General features: G+C 36.7%; 1 protein-coding gene across 1 annotated transcript in view; it reads right to left on the bottom strand.

The window, feature by feature from the left end:
- The window catches only part of ULK4 (unc-51 like kinase 4), a 228272-nt gene that overhangs the window by 41749 nt on the left and 164356 nt on the right, over positions 1 to 22167 (bottom strand). Inside the window, exon 36 of the mRNA XM_014958034.1 lies at positions 16269 to 16454. Within this exon, the coding sequence (XP_014813520.1) occupies positions 16269 to 16454 (186 nt within the window). The remainder of the gene's footprint in view (positions 1 to 16268; positions 16455 to 22167) is intronic.

Genomic DNA, 22167 nt, shown 5'->3' on the forward strand with positions numbered 1-22167 from the left:
CTAAGGTTCTGTTCAAAGTCAGCAGCTATGACTCTGTGTCTCAGCGCAGTGCTGAGTATGAGAAATAAAACCCTCTAGACAGAAATACAATGACAGCTAGAAGAGACATCTTGCAGCCAGCAAGAAAGCCCTGCAAGTCCATATCTACCTTCTCAGGAAGCTCATATGATAGCTAGAATTGCACATAGTGACTGCAAAAAAAAAATAAAAATTAAATTAATAGGACCAGTATTTTCTCTGACTGTTTTGGAGAACAACATGAATCATCTCAGCACAACAGTGCTGGTGTGCCCCCTAGGCACACTGAAGACATCATGGTCTTATTTTACTCCCAAAAGAACAAAACTTTTCAGCTTAAAAGGCTCCTGGAAGATTCCCAGATCTTTCTTTTACATCTTCCTCTTGGGACTTGCTGATGGCTTCTCTAGGCTTGATCACATCTCTAGGCAAGAGAGAAATATGGGCAATGAAAACTTGCCTTGTTTTCCTTCAGGATGTTGTGTGTCAGCAGGGCACTTACAACAGCTGAAACTTTTGTTTTCCTCTTTGTAGGCTCTGAAATAATACCCATCCGATTGCAGGAGCCGGAAAAAGGTATGGGTATTTCACTGCAACCTCCCCTCATAGTGCATCTACAGCAAGGAACATAAAAAAGCTGACCCTCCTCATAACAGGACTATGAGTCCCAAAGATCCTTAAATACATAAACTAAGACCAACTATTATACTGCAGAAATCACTTTGTATAATAACAGAACTAGGGAAAAAATGTACCTGCTTTTTTTTCTGACAGATCTCAAGTTGTTTATTTGTAGACACACTGAAGTTGTCCAAATAAAACAGGAAAATGATGTACTTAAAACACCTCAGGTGCTATGCATAAACAACACTTACTGCAAGGAATTAAAAAAAAACCCAGACAAAACCAATAAAGAGATGAGACAGGAAGGTCTTTTTTTATTTTTTTTTGGTATAAAATCTTACTTCCTGATCTAGTTCTTTAACAAAGATTATATCAGATATATTTTTTCTTTGTATGTTGTGTAATCAAACTGGTTTAGACATCTCCAATAATGAAGACGTTGCTACTATTATTACAAAGTCATATAAAAGTAGGTGAGCAGCTGTAGCCTAATAAACACACAGCTGAACAAAGGAAACTGCTGACAAGCTGCAATCTTGTTTTAATGTAAATTCTCATGTGTTCACATCATATTTTAATTGTACACAACAATAAATAAGCTTCTGTCACTAGCAGTTTCTCATAAATGGGCTAATGCTAATTATCCCTCTATTTTCAACCACGTGGTTTTAGTGAAAAGATTAATGTCAGGAAAATAACACAAAAATAATGAGCTTTGCAAGCCACTTGAGTGGCAGAAAATATTATAATTTTCTTCATTTGATTTTTCAAGTTTTATATAAAAGCTGTGATGACTCTCTCGTAAGACATCTCAATATTCCAAGTATTAGATCTAGCAATATATTAATTATGTAAGAAAGACATAACCTGTTTCCCCAAATTTTTCATCAGGACTGTTGCACTGGTGTGCAGTGCACATGTTTGCACCACCTGCCTTGCAGAGCAATAGGGTTGATGGAAGACCGGGGGGCACAGAGACTATCACACCTGTAGCTGCTTTATTAGTGAAGTACCAAGAGTTATCCAGCTGTGTCATGTACCTTGGGTGATTTTCTGTTTAAAACAAAACCACCCTTTTTGCTTTCTTTTAAACGAGTGGATGGGAAGCAGTGCAGCTCACATGATGTTAGCATGATACCACTAAACATATTATTGAATCTTTTGGATGAGAGTTCAAGTAAGGTTGCCAGAACTTCTCACTAATAATTGATTGTGACTAGAAAATGTCCCTAGAAGACCTCAGCCAATTATGACACTATAATACAAGGTGGCTTTGGTGCCCCTTCTCCTCCTCCCACCCTACGGTCTTCCTGAACACATAAAACTTCACCGGAGCACAGACCCCGCTATGGACATTACACAAGTCTAGCTCTGAGCCATCTTTGCAGGAAAGTGGGAGATGCATCCCTGTCCACCCCAGGGGAAAAGACCAAAAAGGTACAAGAGAAGTGCAACCACCTCCAATCTCCCTCCTTCCTCTGCTGGAATGAAGAGGCCACAAGCTGAACCCCTGTAAATTGGGTGGGGAGCTGGATCAGAGCAGAGCTATAGAGGGGACAGGCTGTACAGAGTGTGCCACAGGATTCATATCACGCTTAAATCAATATGTTCAGTAGTCACAAAATCTACTGTGTTTCATATTGTTTGGGAATTACATTCAGAACTGCAGTGCCTCCATGACACCGAGACAGCGTTCGTCACTGCTTTCTATTTCTCACCTTCAATAATTGCAAGACATCGTTATTTTTCCTTCTCACATAGACGTATTCAGCAACAGTCAATGCTGCTCCTTTCATATTCCAGTCCACATCCTGCCACTGTCCTCTGCACCTCGCCCTACTCCCAGATGTCCCAGAGTCATTAACTCACTGTCAGAGCGATTACATTTGCATTCTACTTTCTCATCCAAGTTCAACTAAAAGTATCATCATTTTTTAAGCTCCTGAAGTATTCTACAAGGTACCAGTCAAGAATTGAATAAAACAATCTTGGCAGATTGACGTTTGGCCGCTATAATTTTCTAGCAGAGGTGGACAAATTCAGCGTGCCTCTTTTCAAAGCCATTTGAACTTTGTGGGTCAAAAGCTTGATTACATCATTTCTAGATTCATGTCCCATTTAAGTTTTTTAAAAGGGGAATAAAGAAAAAGACACAGATACAAGCTTTAAAAACTAAAAACCTACAGATGCTAGCTTTGCTTTTAGAAAGACTATTGGGCTTCCCCCATAGCTTAGTCTCAGATCACAGCATCCCATTTCACTACGTTTCATTTTCTTGAAATGTACAACTGAAAGAACTTAAACTCAAATGGAATGTAAATTGTTAAACCAAAATATTTAGCATGCTATAGAATTTCTGCTCCCCAGTCAATTCCTTGGTCTCGTCTTTCAGCCCTTTTCTAAGATAAATACTTTTTTTTTTCTAGGACATAAAGAAGCAAATTATTTGGGATTCTAAACTGGAGAAACTTTTTGTAGGCCTGATATTCAGAAGTAATTAGTACTTTCAGGAAATTAGTTATTCTTTGGAATCTCTGCACCTAAATTTGAAAAAATAAGGTAATGCAAACTTTAGTAATTTTAGAAACTTTTAGCCATTATGTAGATGGAAATAGCAAAAAAAATAAGAGAAATTATAATTTAATGAGAAAATGTTAAAGGATTACAGAATAGTATATAAGTCTAATAGGTACACACACACAAGCACACAGCAGTATGCTAATGCAATTATGTACTCATGAGATCATAAATACTTATGCAAAATTGAAGTATGAAGCTGCAAGAAGGGAAGAGAATCTTGTTGAAACCTGCAGTGGCCGAAACATAAGATGAAAGTAGGCATTTTAACATTCTTACTCCTCCAGATTTCAACATCAATTCCCACAAAGCTTTCAGCTTTGTTTAAAAAAGAAAAAAAAAAAAAGTAAGTTTCAAGAAAAATCAGGAGTATCTGGTTCAGGAGAGAAGAATCAAAACCATATAAGCAGAGGTGGAAATGTAGAATAAAAAGGACATGTCAAGAAAAGGATCCTAACAAATATAATGGCAAAGCGATACAGGGACTAGAAGAGTCTATAAAATCATTCATTATTAAATAACATCACCTTCAAAATGTAATATATATTCCATCTTGGAACTACAATTACATGAATAAATTGCATGAGCATCTCTCTGATGTCGTCAGAGCTCCTCAGTGGAGCAACAGTCCACTCGAGCAATCCTGAGGGCATATTATTTAAATCTTTCAATGACAGCTGTAATTTGCTTCTCAGCAATAAGAATTTTCCTCGCCAAGCTAAAAGAAATATTGCTATATTAGCAGAGTCAGGGTCACACACATCTGACTGATATATGGGGCACAAATTACTCTTAGACTCTTTGCCATCTTATAGTTATAGACTTTGAAAATAAATAGTGTGCCGTTACGTGAATATACCCCCATTTATACAGCAAATACATAAACTGCACTAATGGTTTAAAACGACAAAAGAGAGCCCTGATCTTTTATAAACAATGATTCCTTTTTTGCTTTATGGAAATATGTTATTTTACCAAGTATGCTAAAAATTAACCTTTTATAGTATTTAAATACTGTTAGTACTTTGATGAAAAGTAGCAGTATGAGGATGTGTTATATACTCATTTCCATGGGAATTATTCCAATTGTAAAAGATTAATGTGTTTTTGAATTTTAACCCCAATCTGCTTTGTCTAGACTTTTGCTCTAATGAAAATAGGCAATACAGCTGCTCACTGAGGGGTCTTAGTTAAAATCTTAGGGCTGACTAAATACTGCTTTACCGGTGAGCTCTGCAGAGCTTTCCTGCTCCGGCACTCGGGGCCCAGCAGCACAGAGCCCAGGCTCCCCAGGGAAATTCTGCTTTTTTATCTCCCCAAACCCACCACAGGGAAAACCTCTGCCTGGGGGACAGGTAGAGAGCCCCGAGCTGGCATTTCCCTGGAAACAATGGTGTCTTGCATGGAAAGCCACAAAGGAAGCATTCAGTTAGAATGAGCTCAAGGTATTATGCCTCAATTATTTCTTCTTTTTTTCAGTGACAAAAGGGGACAACAGTAAATTGCAGTTAAATCATGTAATTTGTTTTAACTGTTAGTCTCCTGGCCCCCATTGTTTAGTATACATACCTCATGTCACCTATATATACCTCACATCATCTAGACATGGCAGATTTTTATACACACATTTTGTTTAGCACAGGTAGGGGCAGATTTTGATATTAATTATCTCTTCTCATGCAATTTTAATAAGCAATAAGTCTATCAATTACAATTACTGAGGATTTACAGCATAAAGATCAGATTTTCATCCACAAAGTACAGTATTAGGCACTATGGAACATACCATTTTGACATTTCAAGATATACTGGTGTTATGTTCCACAACAGTTCTGCTGCAATTAAGTACACCAATATATTTCTTTAAAAATGAATTTTAAATCATTGGAACTATTTGATACTATAAAATTACACCCATCTGTCGATCCATTTCTAAACGACCGTTACATACTACTGGAAGAAGTACTCTTTTATTTATATTAAAGGATTTAGGTAATCACCTGCTTTTGATAAGACTGAGGATTGCATGTAAACTTCATTGCTCCTAAAATGCCCCCTTAGAGGTCTAAAAAAGCAAACTGTGTAAGCAGAGTAGAGATGGCATGAAAATTATGAGATATTCTTCTGCTGCATCATATGAACTCATCAACTAGGCATTGCATCCCAGAGAAAGCATATGCTATCTGAAATTTAGGACAGTAATTCACAGCCCATAGAACACTGCATCACCACAAATTAAATTTGTTATAAATTTATAATGATGTTCCTATAAAAACATTATGTTTTAATAGTTTAAAGAAGTGACAGCACTGGGCATTTTATAAATGTTTAACTAGCAGAGTCTTCATAATTTAAAATGTTGAGGTTTCATCACTGAAGATGCTGGATTGAGTCGGTGTTTGAACTTGGGGAGGGGCGTCACTTACTGTAGAAATCTACAGAAAGTCTAATCTCAGTGCACGCAAATGCTATTTTTAAACATAACCTTGTTTCAGAACATTTATGTGAATCATGCACTCATCTGAAATTGTGCACTAGCATGTTCATAAAGCCAGGGATTAGTATGTGAGCGTGGGTCCTCTGTTGGGGAACTTTGAAAGTATGCACTTATTGTTAATGAATACGTCAACCAATCATTAGATACAGGAGATATCCAGGGAAAAAACTTTAACTGGTTTGTTTTCTTTCATAGCACATATGTTCTGACTGATGCTTATAAAATAATTTTCATCTTTGATCTTTCCAACAATCTCTAACTCTGTAAACACTGCCTTCCTTTTGCTTTATATGGTCATATTGCTTGCTCTCATTATCACGACCAGCATACTGTTGTTGTATCTGTCTCATATTTTTACTTATAATTTCCATCTGACAGACAACCCGTATGTGAACTGCTCTGTCAGTCTGTGTGTCTCCTTTGCCTAATTCATGTGCCTCAGAGTCCCACATTCTCATGACTTGATGGCCAAGGACTGTCTCCCTCTACAATCTAACCTTTTCATCACTCCAGCTATAATCCCTGTTTATCTGCATCCACACACTGGTTATGGAGTCAAGCTCTGTGTAACCTACTGATTTGCTCATGGCAAGGTTTTGGAGAATTCCAGCTCTCAGCAATGCTCCAGCCTTACAGAGCTGAAGAGGGTAAGAGTCTAGACAGAGCAAAACACGGCTGATGTTTGTCAGATGCCCTATTAAAGTGCAGAACTGGAAATATATTTTAAAAATCAATAGGTAGAAACATTGGCAAGGAAAATAAGGGAGCACTGAGGATTAACAAAGAGGAAATGTCAAGACCTTTTACTCTGGCTGTCGAGTACTAGGTGATTTAGAAGTCAAAGGAAGGGCCACTGCTTTCCAATAGGGAATCTAATTTCTACATTAGATTTTCTCCTGGTACATGGTAGCTATAATTTTACTTGCATGCTGAAATGTAATGGACTATTTCACCCTCAGTGAACTTGTCAGAAAGAAGACTGAGTTTAAGAGAATAGACGTAATAAGAAAGGGAAGTTTTGTTGAAGGGTTTGCAATGTGAGTTTGTAAAAAGTCAGAGTAAACCTGGTTTCTGTGCGTATCTGTATCTCATCTTCAACATGGGCAACCACAATCTTTCAAAGCTTTTTTAGTTTCTGGTAATGACCTCACATGAAGATTAGATGAAAACTAAGGGTTTTGAAATACTCCTGTGACCATAACAAATTTAATTTGAGATAAAATGAAGGTATTTTTGTATTAATCATCAGGATCAACCAGATAAATTCCCATTCCTGTTTGCACAGAACTGAACACTGTCCAAGGACCTGTTTCATCCAGTATGGTCATCTTCGTGTCAAATTATTTCCTATTTGGGAGAGTCACTTTCACACAATTCCTTGAGCTTATTTTGAATACACAAAACAAGCTGGATTGTTCTTTGGAGCAAGAAATGACTTTTACTGTGCTTGCAATGAGTTTACCACAACTGGGTCCTGGTCTACAGGCACTAATGCAATTCATTTCTAATAATAACGAAATAATACTGTGCATATACACACATTAATGCCACAGACCCTGGAAATATGTACAACCTGGCATTAACATTCAAGCTGAGAAAATGCTTTTAATAATTTAATCCTATTCAATTGGTAGATCCACGTTGTTGATATTTACTACTCCTTATCTGAGGGCCATGAAATATTTTGCAAATGTTAGACAGCACAGTAGCTTATGAGGGCAGGTGAGTAATATTGAACATAAAGCTGCTAGGACAAAGCAGAGAGCAGCGAAGCAGGAGCCATCCAGCTGTGTATTAGAAAGCTGTCAGCATAAAAAAACCACAACAAAACACTAAAGAAAAATTAAGGAAAACCATTAAAACAGCCCTCCACTTGAACTTTTGGGGTGGGAGTGGGAGAAATCAATACATGATTTGCTAGCAAAGCAGGTGTTTGTCTATGTGGTGGAGATACCAGAGGAAGGATAGCGTGCTCTCTTTGATATGGAGAAAGTACTTCACAGTTACAGCAAAAACACTGGCAGCAAATTAGTCATTGCAGAGGTGTAATCGTATACAACAAAACAGCACTTCTAGATTAAAATAACCATAGATATTCCAGACATATCACTCACCAGCTGCAAAAAGGTGACCTAAATCACATCAAAAGTTAGAAGTCCCAGTAAATATTTCCTTAACCAAAACCTTCCAAGCTATACAAGCTCCTGTATAACCCCCAAAATGGCAAGTTAATTGCATAAAAAATTCCTCACCATCTGACTTTATATATCATTACCTAATGTTTTGATTTTACCACCAGATGTAGTATTTTTAATAGAATAGGCTCGTGGACCCCAGGGATCAGCTGAACAAAAATCATCTCAGCTTAGATCCAATTAAAATAAAATGCTAATTCTCACAGCTGTTAATAATATCTTGACACTTTGAGTTAAGAACACCCCAAGTCACATACAAAAAGGAAATACACTGTGTTTATGGTTATACACACACAGGGATACAAGCTATACTACATAAAGTGAATTTGAGCAAGTGTAGTCAGAGAAGTAAAAAATTCACACTGCAGAAGAGGATTCTGACGCAGCCAGAAATAAGTGATCCCATAAGCCTGGACAATCTTACTGAGATTTAAATATTTGCCTTTTCTATGAGGAGAAATAAGCAGAGCATTCTTGTACCATCTAGTGCTTTGGGCAAAGAAATAGCAAAATTTTCTGCAATCTGGTATCAGCCACAGAACTTCTGGACAGGATCAAAAGTGACAAGATAAGGAAAGATAAGAATTCCAGGGACTGCATCAGTGACTGAAACTTACCCATGGATACTTGTTCTGTTTAATTTCATAAGACAGAAGAATAAGCATTGGAAAGAAAACTCATCAGTATATAACTTCAGAATGCTGCACTTAAGAGTTTTGGCCAACTGAAAGAAGGATATTGTAAAATTCAAAGAGGTAAATGAAAAGGAAGGCTAATCAGAAACAGAAAAGGCGTATTAAAATTCTTTCAGTGCTCTAACCAAGTGTGCAAATCGAAATACCAAAACATTCCTTCCCTCTCCTCCAGTAAAAACCATAGGATGCAAATGTAAAAAAAAGAGAAAGTCAAGGACAGCACTAACATGTTGTACTACTCTTCAGCATCCTAAAAACACCTCCATGGGTTACACAAAAAGTAAATTAATTTAGCCCTTCAAAAGCTACATAAGCCAGGCACACAGGTCATAAATACGCACATGCCTCTAAGGTGAAACAGTGTCTATTTCAGATGAAAAATGAAAATTCTTACCAGACCTATACAGTGAAAATTTGTGTCCTGGTTTTCAGTACACAGAACTTATTAGTCAAGTTAAAATTAATCATGCATACTACTATAAAGAATGCCACTGGATCTCAAATGATAATCACATATTGGATACGTGTCTGGATACATGTATATATGTGGACATATATATACATACATGTACTGGGTATGTGTATATATCCAATCACATATTGGATATATATCTCGCAGCTGGATATCCTAAGTATTGCTAGACATACAAACAACATTTTCATACAGTACTTTAAAAACGTGCTTTTTGAAAAGCTATGTTATTCTTAATATCAAGTAAATAATTCTAAACTAAATAATCCATATTTTAGGACTTGATGTTGCTTGTAGAATGTCTGAGAACACATTGGGATATTAAGTTTTGACTATTCAACAATCACACTATCATTGACTAAATGTCTTCCTTCTCAGTGCTACTGAAAATGCTTTACCAAGCTTAAAAAAATATCTTCTAACAGCATTTAATGACAAAAGTACAGTATTTCATTGTCATGAGAATTTGGTACAGCCCACAGGACATTATAAACTGTACACAGAATTCAAAATACAGCTTAACTGAGATTTTTAAAAAATCCAAATTACTCAGATAAATTAGCCAATATTGCCTCAATTCTCTGCTCAGGGAATCACAAAACACAGCAAAGGGGCTGTGCCGCAAGAGAGCTATGCATGCCAAATGCTGAATTTCTTTAAATTACACTACATTAGAAGTAATTGTGATTAGCTGCACTCACCTTCTGAGTAATTTAAACTAACTTTTCTTAACTGTTCACTGTAAACAGAATATATTGCTTCTTGAGCAAAGGGAAGGCCCTGGCCCAGCAATTGCAACTCACAAATATCCCTGCTGACTGCTAATATTCACCAGGGACTCTGCAAATATTCTTTGTTTTTTTGGAGGAAAAAAAAAGAAAAAAAAAAGGAGTGTCATTAGATTGCATTTCAGTCAAAATACGTGCAAAAAGCTGTATTTAAAAGCTTACTTTGCGACTGGATTGAAACCCAGCAGTGGAGGAGAAGGCTTTGGAGGCCTCCCCATCTCTTATCTCTGGGGACCCTCTTCAATTTCATTAAAACTCTAAAATAAAGGCATGTCCAGGTGTGTAGAGGGAGCTTCCCCACACGGCGGGAAGGGTGGAGAGGCGTTATCCTTCCCCTGTATTTGTTTCAAAGCATTTTGAGAAACCCATATTGTTTATGATCTGCTTAATCTATCTTAATGTTGATTAGTTTCTTCTTTTTGGATCTTAAGTTGTTTGCATTGAACAAAATGTTTCATCCTACCCAAGGACGTTACTCTATTAGACTGAAGTCAACAAAAGATGGTCTATAAAGGAGGAGTGTAGGCTTGGTAACAACTTCAAAATAAGAGACTAATACTAATGAAGGATAGATATTTTTCTTATAAGAATCAGTTGGATTTTAAAAAGGTATGCAAGTCAAAGAAAACATACATAACAACACATGCATTTATAGTGAATACACCTATACATGTCAGCACCCCACAAGTGAGGATTGTATTCACAGTCTAACAAACATCTCTGTTGCTATGTTATTCCTTAGAGCAATGGAGTATTATGGATTACCTTAGTAATTAATGAAATTAATTAAAGGCACGCTTAAAAGATTCAGGTTAGGAGAAAGATGCATAAGATGCATTTCTACAGCTAATAGAGCTTATTTGAGAGTACTGTGCTCTCTCGGGTACTCTATTAGACTGAAGTCAACAAAAGATGGTCTATAAAGGAGGAGTGTAGGCTTGGTAACAACTTCAAAATAAGAGACTAATACTAATGAAGGATAGATATTTTTCTTATAAGAATCAGTTGGATTTTAAAAAGGTATGCAAGTCAAAGAAAACATACATAACAACACATGCATTTATAGTGAATACACCTATACATGTCAGCACCCCACAAGTGAGGATTGTATTCACAGTCTAACAAACATCTCTGTTGCTATGTTATTCCTTAGAGCAATGGAGTATTATGGATTACCTTAGTAATTAATGAAATTAATTAAAGGCACGCTTAAAAGATTCAGGTTAGGAGAAAGATGCATAAGATGCATTTCTACAGCTAATAGAGCTTATTTGAGAGTACTGTGCTCTCTCGACAGCAGATACACCAACAGGTTTCTGCAGCTTTGTGAGATTCTGGGAAAGCAGACTCTGCTGGGAATTGCTGCACAAGCACCTCCTTGTGGCACTGACTCCTCAGAGCTGAAGCCATAGAAGGGATGCTATCTGAAAATCTCTTGGGATTTTGCTTCACCTTTTTTGAAGGAAGCTCCCTGCAGATGTACTTGCAGGAACCTACTGAGGAGTGCATCTCCAGCAAGATGTTTGACTTGGAGAGGGACTACAGAATTGCTACCCTAAATCCAACACTTGTGCTACCCAGACTGTGTATCTCTTCAAGCTCTAAATACCTTTCCCCACAATGCATGATCAGTGACTAATATAACCAGGACCCAATCTGGGAACTATCACAGTAAAAGTATATACATAGATTTCAATATACAAACACACAACTCTCGAATTCAGAAGATGTAAACTCAGCCCATCTCTGTATAAAACTCGGGATGACAGAGTTACTAACCTACATGACAGAAATACTTAGGGACACATGACTTGGATGATATTTTAGGCACAGTGATCACTGGTTCCCCAGGTTTTGTTTCATTGGAAACAGGACAGTAAATCTTCCTGTAGGTAGCTGTAGGCCAGACTGGCAAGGAAAACAAACTGGTGTTCAACGGTCCTATAATGAAATTAATGATAAAATACAAACCTTTGCACACAACTCAAGTATTATAATTCTGCCTTAACATCCTTACTACACAGACCAATACAATGTTATAATTAACATCCTTACTACACAGACCAATACAATTAGAGAAATCCTTATGTGTATCCCCCACAGGTTATCTGACATGCAGATGACAACTTAAATGTCATCAAATGCTCACAAATAAGGGATGAACAACTTTTTGACAGTTAAGATACGCAAATTAGTGAAAATGAGGTTCTAGAAAGATGATCAGAAGGAAAAAAAAAAGGTGTGATTTATGTGATTTAGGTAGAATTCAACTATACTTTCTGACAAGTACTTAAGGTAGGAGTCACAAAACAAAAGTCCACTCCCCACAGTGAGTGCAGAATTGCCTGTTAAAGCCTGATGCTTATTCATTTTTCTCAGAGGAATTTTTCCTTATTACTAGATAGAATAAAAAGTCTTCTCTTGTTCTGAAAGCTGATACATTTTATTTCTCAGTCCCCAGCTGTAATCCCACAGTGATTATGTGTCCAGTTGAGATATATTGACTAATCCTATAAAAATTCTGGTGATAATCACTTGCCTTTACATTGCATACTAGATGGTAAATGGAGACAGCAGGTAGACTCTTTTTCCTCTAGGGAAAAAGAGAAATTAAAAACTTCTCCATAAAGCAGGCAAAAATTGAACTATTTGCTTCCAAAATGAAAATTCCTTCCACTTCACAAAGAAATACTTTTAATCTAGATGATTTACTGGACTGTAATAAGATTCACTACATCTTCACAGAAGAGATGAAATGATAAGATAGTGATTTCCATAAAGGGTGGCAGAAGGGGCTCCAAGAATCAAAGAATGGGAAAAGATCACTTCCCTGACGTCACTGATCAGTTATACAAATGCTGCTAAAAAAGATGAACACTATCTGAATAGCAGTGTTGTCTAACCCAAGATGAAGCAACCAGACCAAGAAAGTTAGTAAAAGGCCCGAAGGGGGAAAAAAACCAAAACCACCAAACCCCGTTGCTTTGATTCAATAGTTTTATTCTGTCTCTGTCCATTATATTGATATCGGTGAAAGAACATTCTTGAAAAAGACTGGTTAACCTGGGCCTGACAGAGCCAAAAGCTCTGAAAGCTAAGAGGTGACTATTAAAAAAAAAAAAAAAAAGAGAGAAGACAGTCAATGCTGCCTCTTTAAAGCTTTTAAATGATCCTTACTTACACAGTTACAAAAGTCAGCTCAAAGCATATTTTTTTCTGGTTTTAACTCCTAATGATTTCTTTTCACAGCAAAATAAAGCCTACAAAAAGGGCTGTTCATGGTGATTCCATTAGTCAGTCTGTACGAAGATCCCCCTCCCGCCTATATCTTTATTTCTGTTTAATAAATGAATACTACGAAATTGTAGGGCAAAAAACAGTGAAGAAAGTGTTGCAAGATTATATTGCCCTGCAGTCAATTTCCTGGTCAAAGTCGACAACAAAAAATGACTACTAAAAAAATCACAAACAAAACCAAAAAAACCTCAAAACAAACCTCCAACTTTGTCCAAAAAACCTCCTCCAACCATTGGAGATAAAACTTAATGAATGAATACTATTAAATTAAAACAACACATAGATATACCTTTCCATTTCATCACAGAATGGAGTTGGAAGGGACCTCTGGAGATCATCCAGTCCAACCCCCTGTCAGAGCAGGTTGCACAGGAACGTGTCCAGGCGGGTTTGTGAATATCTCCAGAGACAGAGACTCCACCACCTCTCTGGGCAGCCTCTTCCAGGGCTCTGCCCTCAAAGGAAGGAAGTTCCTCCTCATGTTTAGGTGGAACGTCTTATGTTCAAGTTTGTGCCCATTACCTCTTGTCCTGTCACTGGGCACCACTGAGAAAAGATTGGCCCCATCCTCTTGACACCCACCCTTTAACTATTCATAGGCATTGATAACCATCAAGGTATGATCACCTTGTATGTCAATACATTCTGTGACATGTTTTCAACCGAAGACTAGAGTTGAGACACATGTCTCCATTGGCACACTGGCATCATATGAAACACCTGGACAAAGATTAACTAGTCATACTGCTAAGCCTTTTCTTTATTTCCAGAATTACATGCTACAAATGCAGCTATTATATAAACACATTGAATTCTTTTTTGTATATTCCTGTCTGACGTAAGTAATAACCTGTGCTTATAACACCAAAGTTAATGTGACCAAAGCTTGGAAAGATGCTCTGTACAAGCACTGATTGGCAATGATGGAAACTGGTCACCTTGTATGTCAATACATTCTGTGACATGTTTTCAACCGAAGACTAGAGTTGAGACACATGTCTCCATTGGCACACTGGCATCATATGAAACACCTGGACAAAGATTAACTAGTCATACTGCTAAGCCTTTTCTTTATTTCCAGAATTACATGCTACAAATGCAGCTATTATATAAACACACTGAATTCTTTTTTGTATATTCCTGTCTGACGTAAGTAATAACCTGTGCTTATAACACCAAAGTTAATGTGACCCATTAATATATTGCTCAGATATTTAAAAAAAAAATAGAAAAGAAAAAGAAAAACATCATTAAAATATTGCTCAGATATTTAAAAAAAAAAAAATAGAAAAGAAAAAGAAAAACACTGCTCTAGGCTTCAACATTCAGCATGAACAGCTGATGTGGGCTGAATTCTTCTTAAAGAGATGTGATTATATTTCAATGTCTTTTATGATTATGACAATTTTGACAAGATAATAATCTCCTCTGAACAGGACTTTTTAAGGTTTAGAGAAATAATGTAAGATTTATTAAATAATCTGTCAAATTATCTATGAACCCTGCTTTCAAAAGAAATCCTATGATCTCATTAAAATAATTACAGAAAATCTATGCCTGATACTATAAATAACAAGTACCAGTATCACTGGTATTCAAGGGAGGGATCTAAAAGTACAGGAACTTGCAAGATTCAAAAGGTGATAGAATAGCTTTGTTCTCTTAAGAGAATCAACAGAAGTTTCTGTGTTAAACATCCCCCATGCTAAGGTCAACTTTTGAACCATAGTCTTCAAAATGGAGGGAAAGGAAACAAGTCTGTAGCTATGCTAAAATCAAATAATCCAGATATGCATATTGCAGCCTTCTTTCTCTTTCCTTCCCTCACATTTTGTTGCCTCTTTTCTCTTACTGCTTTTGGGAAAAAGCAAAAACCAAGTCTACACAGCACAATTACACAGAAAGAGAAGCACAAGTACAAGCAAAAATCAATACGAAGTGTCTTCAAAAAAAATCTTTCCTGGAATTGTCTTTTTAGGAAGAGCATGAGAAAATAAAAGGAGTGAACCTGAGATGACATCAAGAATGAGAGAAATTATGTATTTTAAACATAATTTCAATTTTAATTTTATATTTTCATGCTTTGTTTAAGGAGAGATAGGACCGAGCAAAACTGGGAAGAAATGTATGGTGTTTACATTCCTGTTATGTAAATACAGGAGAGAGGAGAAAGAGGACAGGAATATCTCTGAAAGCTTTACAAAAACAGTTGCTGCTTCTTAATTCCTGAAGTAGGATGATTCCTACTGTCATTGATTATGGCCTTACTCTAGCAGCCAGCACTGCACTTGCAAAATTCAAGCGCCTTCTGCCTCCTACACTGGGAAAGGTACCCTCTTTTAATTGAAAAGTCCTGCTTTTGGAGAGTAAAGGGTGAAGTAATCAACCAATGCAAGGTGACAATGCAGGCAAAAGCTTGTATCAAGACACTTTAAGATAAAAAAAACCCCATAGTATTGCCTGAATGTTACAGATACAGAAGGTCTTCCACCTAAGCTACTTGAAAGAGACAACACTGCTGTCGTGCCACCATGTCAGAGCATGACAGCATTGAAACTCCTGTCAATAACATCACCAGACTAAGCCCCTGCACCATTCCCGTGGATTGGCATTCTTATTACAACCAGAATTCAGCAGAAGTGGTCCCCATCACTCGGTGAGAATGAGGAGTCAACAGTCTACGCACAAACCTATGTCAAGTACAAAATGTCATTTTATTTACCGTGAAATCAAGCCCTGTGTTTCTGAGCAGCTATTTAACGCTACAAGGTTAGTTCTTTCAGAAGACATTGTTCCAGCACTTCATAAAGCTGAAGTACTAAACAAATACATAAATAACGAGTTATTTAAAGAGCTGAACAGCTAACAGCAGTAAGAGAAATCCAACAATCATTTTGTAACAAGTTTTACGTGTGGAATGCTATCTTCTCCAGAGAAGTTAACTGAAATTCAAAGACATGAAGTTTAACTTCATATATTTTCTTTTCAAAATTCTTTTATACTTTTTTTTTTTTTACTTTAAGAGGGGGGAAAAACCCAGCCAGAAGTTATCCAATGATATAAAAGAAATACATGGACTTTTAAAATATTTAGGAGCTGACTTACCAGTCTCTTTATAATTCTCAACAAAAGCTTCAGTTGTCGTGTATCTTTTTTGGACTTCAGTACTTCAGCAAAGCTGTCCATGTTTTCGGGAGACATACTTTCCTGACTGCTCCCTCCATACAGCTGAACCAGCAATGATAAGCACTGGGAGGCACTCTCAAATATTTCAGTATCTTCACTGGGAAGCTAAAAATTAACAAAAAGAGAACAAACAAAAATCAAATTCCAATTTCAGAAAAATTGCGTATCACTGCAGATCTGGAAGAGCATTAACATTTGCATTGTACCAGGAAAGAATCATTTCTAGTTGAATGACTCAAAATTCCATTAAGCTAAGCTTAATAAAGTGATGAAAATATAATTAAAATATATCTGTTCATAAGCAGCAGTATAACAACATCTCCACTATCATTCTATCAAATAGCCTTTCCGTAGTGGCACCATAAAAGTACTGAAAATGTGGCTCCCAACTCTGTTATTTTCAGACAGTGTATTTTGCTTTAAATAGAAGTAGTAATAGCAGAAAGCATCATTATAGCCATGATGTCTAATCTTCTACATAATACACACCATAAAACTTCATTTAATTATTTCTAAATCAAGTCTATGGCTTCTGGTTGAGGTAGAGTACAGGCTATCTAGCTATTTAATGCATTTTAAGTTGTCACGAGGAGGTACATTTTGCAGATTTTAAATATTTCCCTGAATTTCAGCCTTTCTGCACTCCTTCAAAGAGCAGACACTGGAGCAGGCATCTAGCAATGGGATGGAAAAACTCTTTCCTGGGAAATAAAATTATGGAAAAGATTTGGGGGCACTAATAATAATCATCTTTAAATGAGCTTCAGGTAGTATGAGACTGCTATTGAAATGACTTATATCTTTCTTGAAAGTACAATCTGGAAATAATGAGTGCAGATATTAAATTAGGCTTGTATTTGGCACTGTTGGAATGACAAGAGGAATGCAATGCCTAGTTTTAGCACATACAGTACGTGAAAGTTAGTGAAAAAAATCAGAGATGTTTCTTGGGAACAGGCAAGAGGACAAAAGACTGGAAAACAGCAGCAAAAGCCTGAAGGAATTCAGCATCTATAGCTTATCAAAGGGAGAGTTAGAGGGCACTCGATCATATTCTTTTGGTTACGTGTGAGAAAAACCAGGTGGAGAAGAGGCTAACTCCTTTACCTGAAACAGGACTGGTAAGAGACAATGGCTCAAAACTTTATCTAAAGCAATTCAGGTTAGAAGGGAAATAACACTTTGATTTTTTTCTTTAATAAGAGTGATTAACCACTGAAACAACTTCCTTAGAACAGAGAGATATAAATTGCCAGTGATAGAGATTATCACAATAATAACTTTTTTTTTCTAAAAAAAAACCATAACAAAACTCTTTACTATAATGAGGAATTAATTTAGGAAAGTCCTATGTCTTCTGCTACATAAGATCCTAGACTAAATGATTACAATAGCCTTTTCTGGCCTTACAGTCTATGAGCTAAACAAAATATACCAGTGTGGTCTTGATTAATAAGGTATAGAATCCTAAAAGCATCTAATCACTCCTACTCAGTTTTTTCATTCAAAAAATATTATTTAAATACAAAGAGGCTAGATTAAAGCACGGTTAACAGACTACCCTTACTGACAATAAAAAGGAAACGATTTCTATAATTTGTCCAACCATTTATATAATATGCCCAACCATTTCAATACTGATTACTTATTTAATCTGCAGTGTGAACTTCCCGAGTTTTTTCATGTTAAGCAAAACCCACACAGTTACTCTAAGCAATCTGGGAAGGTATCATCAGACACATGCTCCTTAAATATTCAAGAAGCAATTCCCCAGGGATCTGCATGCAAATGCAATCCTGTTTTCCATTAGCTTCATAGAGGTGGCTGTTTAAAACATACTGAACTAAGATGTAAGCTCTGAATACATAGCCCCGAGACATATCACATTCTATTTGACCTAATGCTATGCAAGTGACAGGACCACAGCAGCTGTTTCTTCCACAGTTTTGCTGTATGGTTTTTTCTTCATTCCAATCTAAATGCCACCTACTCGATTGTTCCCTTTCCAACATCCAGAATTACCTAACATCATCAACAAAAGTAGCAAGGCTAAAAAAGAGAAAAAGCTACAAATAGTAACAAGCTTTATAGTTCCATTTATATCTTCAATCCTTATCAAATAAACAAACAAAAAAATCCACTGATCTCACTGCGGGCTTTGATTGACTTGTACCTCCTTCACTGAAAAAAAATGCTGTTAGATAAAGGAAGGAAAAATAAAACTACTTGGACGTATCTCTTTTATCCCTTTTGAAAGCAGCACTCTAACTTACAGTTTGTTACTAGATCAGTGTAGAAAGGTGTATCAACCACCCTCTCAAGTAAATCCCACTACAAGAGCTATAGTCAATTTTCAAGTGTTGTTTGTGGGCTAACCAAAAAATAAAAGATCAGTGAACAGAATCTGACAGGTATGTCCTTGCCCTGGTATTGCAGTGGAGGCCAGTTCCCCAGCTCCATAAGCACAAAACCCCATGTGTAAGCAGTAATCACAATATATTTGGAAGTGAGACTGTTCCCAAGGTCTTTTTCTGAGATATTCACTAACTATCAGAGCAGTGGAAAGGTGTCAGTCTCTGCAGAGGACTGCCCCTACAACAACCTTGTGTGAAGAAATACATAAAGCACCATGTCTTTTGCAGTTCTTCCTGACACCAGGAGAGTACGTGACGTCCAAGGAAGCAAATGAGCAAGTCCAACCTGTTAGCATTAATCCCAAGGAAGGCTGTCTTCAGTAGGAGTCCTCAGATAGTGAGACAGCACAACAGTTAGCCCTAGGTGAGGAGGAGCTGGGCTTGGGACTATGGCTTTGCTTATCTCCTCCATGCCCAGCCTTTTATCACTGCTGCTGCTGTTCTTTGCTCCTCAACAAGAGAAAAAAAGAAGACTCTGAATCTCTCCATCCAACATGTTTTGGCATCAGATAGGCTTGCTCTTCACAGGATATCAAGCTGTCGATGACCATCCTCCAAACCTAGCCACCAATATCACTCCAAGGTTCACAGTACTTGCTACCCACGACATCATCCTACTCAATTCACAAATGCCACTGAAGTCTTTCATCCCCTGTTGTTCTTCAGGCTCTTCTGCCCCTCTCCTTCACCAAAGTCTGAGCTTCAGTGCTATCTAGAATTTGGGGAGCAAGTTACTGGCATCCCTGAGAATTGCAGGGTAGAATAACACCAGCATAGGTCTTGGGTGAATAGGAAAACAAGCTGGGAATGGGAAAGACCATATTTATTCTGGAGGGGATGAGAATCATTAGTCTACAGTCTAACCCATCAATAATTAAGGTGGAAGAGGAACTCTCAGCAATGTCCCTATTTAAGTCTGCCCGCATCACCATTTTTGTCTATAACTCTCGCCATTTTGCTGTTTCACTACTGACAAGTAGTGATTTAGATGTCACAAGTAGTAACTTGGTAACATGAAACTTAACAATGGCTGCCAGTCAGTGTTAGCACTTTTACTAATGGCTATAAAGAGTAGAGGATCTGAAGAAAATTATTGGTATGAACAAAAGCAATAACTGAAAATATAATAAATATCTGTAAATATAGAAAAAACAATAAATGAAAATTCAGCTTTCAATTAAATAGTATTTTATGTCTAAGAAAAACAGCAAAGCTAGAGTCATGTTGCTAGATAATGAATATATATGGGCAGTTTGCCTCAATCAACAGGAACAATGTTCTGACTATTCTTCTAATCATAACAATTCTATTTGGTATGAAGAATTATATTTCAAGTCTTTGAAATGCACTTCTAGTTCTTCATGACAGCAGCTACTTAAGCTTTTGTTCTTTCAGAGGACAAACCCATGAAAAACTAGAGTTCTAACTCCTCAAGAAAATATCTGCCCCTTAATATTTCATAACTACATGAAAAAACTCTAGTGGCCTTTCGTTTCTTTTTGCTTTATCAGTCTTGGAGAGGATTATGGATTCAGCCCTTCAGCAAGGTGGAAACATTAGTACTCCTTCTCCTTGCAGCTCTTAATATTCTGGGCTAGCATGAAGAAAATCCAACACCTTAAAATAAATTACTGAACTGCTAAAGTCATAATTTTTGCCATTCTCTAACTCAGAACTGGAGATGTATTTTTCACTTCATAATTTTAAAATAATGCCTCATGACAAGACTTTTGTGCAATGAAGATTGTGTATTATTTTTTACTTATTTTTTATGGCCATGTTATAACTTCAGGTAAACAGGCTCATAACATAAAATTCTACTTCCTTTCTAGGTAAAACCTGTTCAGTGTGTTTTAACTTTAATGTGGTGAAGAGCAGGAAGTTTCTTGTTATTGCACACCTACATTTCTGCAGTCCGTTGTCAAAAAATGCCTTCATTTTGAACCCAGTTGCAGCGTGTTCATGAATTGCAAACCATTGCAAGAAACGTGTGATCATTTGAGCTGAAGTGGCAGTTTTCACACCGTTGGAGTTGCTACAGCATCTAATTTTAGAGCTACAATGAAACTGTCTGGATTACCTGTCGGGGACGCTATTTCAGTGCATTCATGAGGTTATACACAAAGAGAGTTTACTACCATAAGAGATAGATGTTCATTAGATCAGGAATGTGATTATAGAATGTGCTGTAAAGGAAGCACCATTGGGAACTATAGGGAAGGTGATTTTGCAAACATTAAACAAAATGTAAATGCGAAACATCATTATTAAATTTGCTAACTTTACTATGCCATTCTTACTAGTAAGTATGCACAGTTCTAAATGAAAAAACAAAATATTATATTTTGGTTTAGGGCCAAATTGTTATCCTACTACGTAAGGGAAAATATTTGTAAAAACCAATATATTTTCAGTTTATTTTAATCTAGCATAATTGCTGAGAAACTAAATCCCCATTCTGAAATTCTGTGCTTGTGACAATATATTCTTATTTCCTCTGGTGTGTTTTTGTTTGTGTGGGGTTTTTTTTGGTTGGTTGGTTGATTTTTTTGGTGGTGTTGGTTTTTTGGTGTTTTTTCGTATGTTTGTTTTTAGGATAGCTCTGCAGATGAGAATTCTTCAAATATAATTCTCAGATAACATTTCAACAGTAATACATTATACAATACAGGAAATAAACGTGTCTTTCCACTCTGACCACAGAACTGTATGTATTCCTAAGAAATGGCAAATAAAATTCTACAGCCTACGGGTTATCATTCTTCTGCAGTCATTTTCGTTATTCATTGGCAAATACCTTCACGTGCTTTGAAACCAAAGTTAGGGCACTGCCTTAGAGCCAGCGCAATGCAGAGACAGAAAGGACCTAGAGGAGATCATCTCATTCACCCACGTGCACTAAGACTTCATATTTGTCCTCTCCATGATTGCACATGATAACATGTAATTACTGTCTTTCAACAGGAATATACAGAGCACAGTAATAAACTGCAAAATTTACTAGTTATACTATAATGAAGAAGCCTACCACCAGTAGACAAAAAAAGTTCTCTCCCAGCAGTCTGGTAGGCTACAGAAAAGATTAGAAGATCTTCATCTAGGATCTACAGAGAAATGAAACTCCTTTTTATAGGTACTGGTAAGGTTTCTGAAAGTTTCTAAAAAGTTTCCAAAAATCCACGCTGAAGTGATTTTAAGAGTAAGCAAACAATTTTTTTTTCCATTATGTGGTACATCAAAAAGTAGGAGGTATTTTATATCTTCTATAATTGCTGCAAGTTTCAGTATAATAATCAAATTACATTTATGTGCAAGCAGAGAAACATTATACGAAAACGCTAAGTGTAATTAATTTTTAAACACAAAGCTACCAAGCAGAAGACTAAATGCTCAATTTATTTTCC

Source organism: Calidris pugnax, unplaced genomic scaffold (genome assembly GCF_001431845.1).
Source record: "Calidris pugnax isolate Ruff unplaced genomic scaffold, ASM143184v1 scaffold364, whole genome shotgun sequence".
Taxonomy (NCBI): domain Eukaryota; kingdom Metazoa; phylum Chordata; class Aves; order Charadriiformes; family Scolopacidae; genus Calidris; species Calidris pugnax.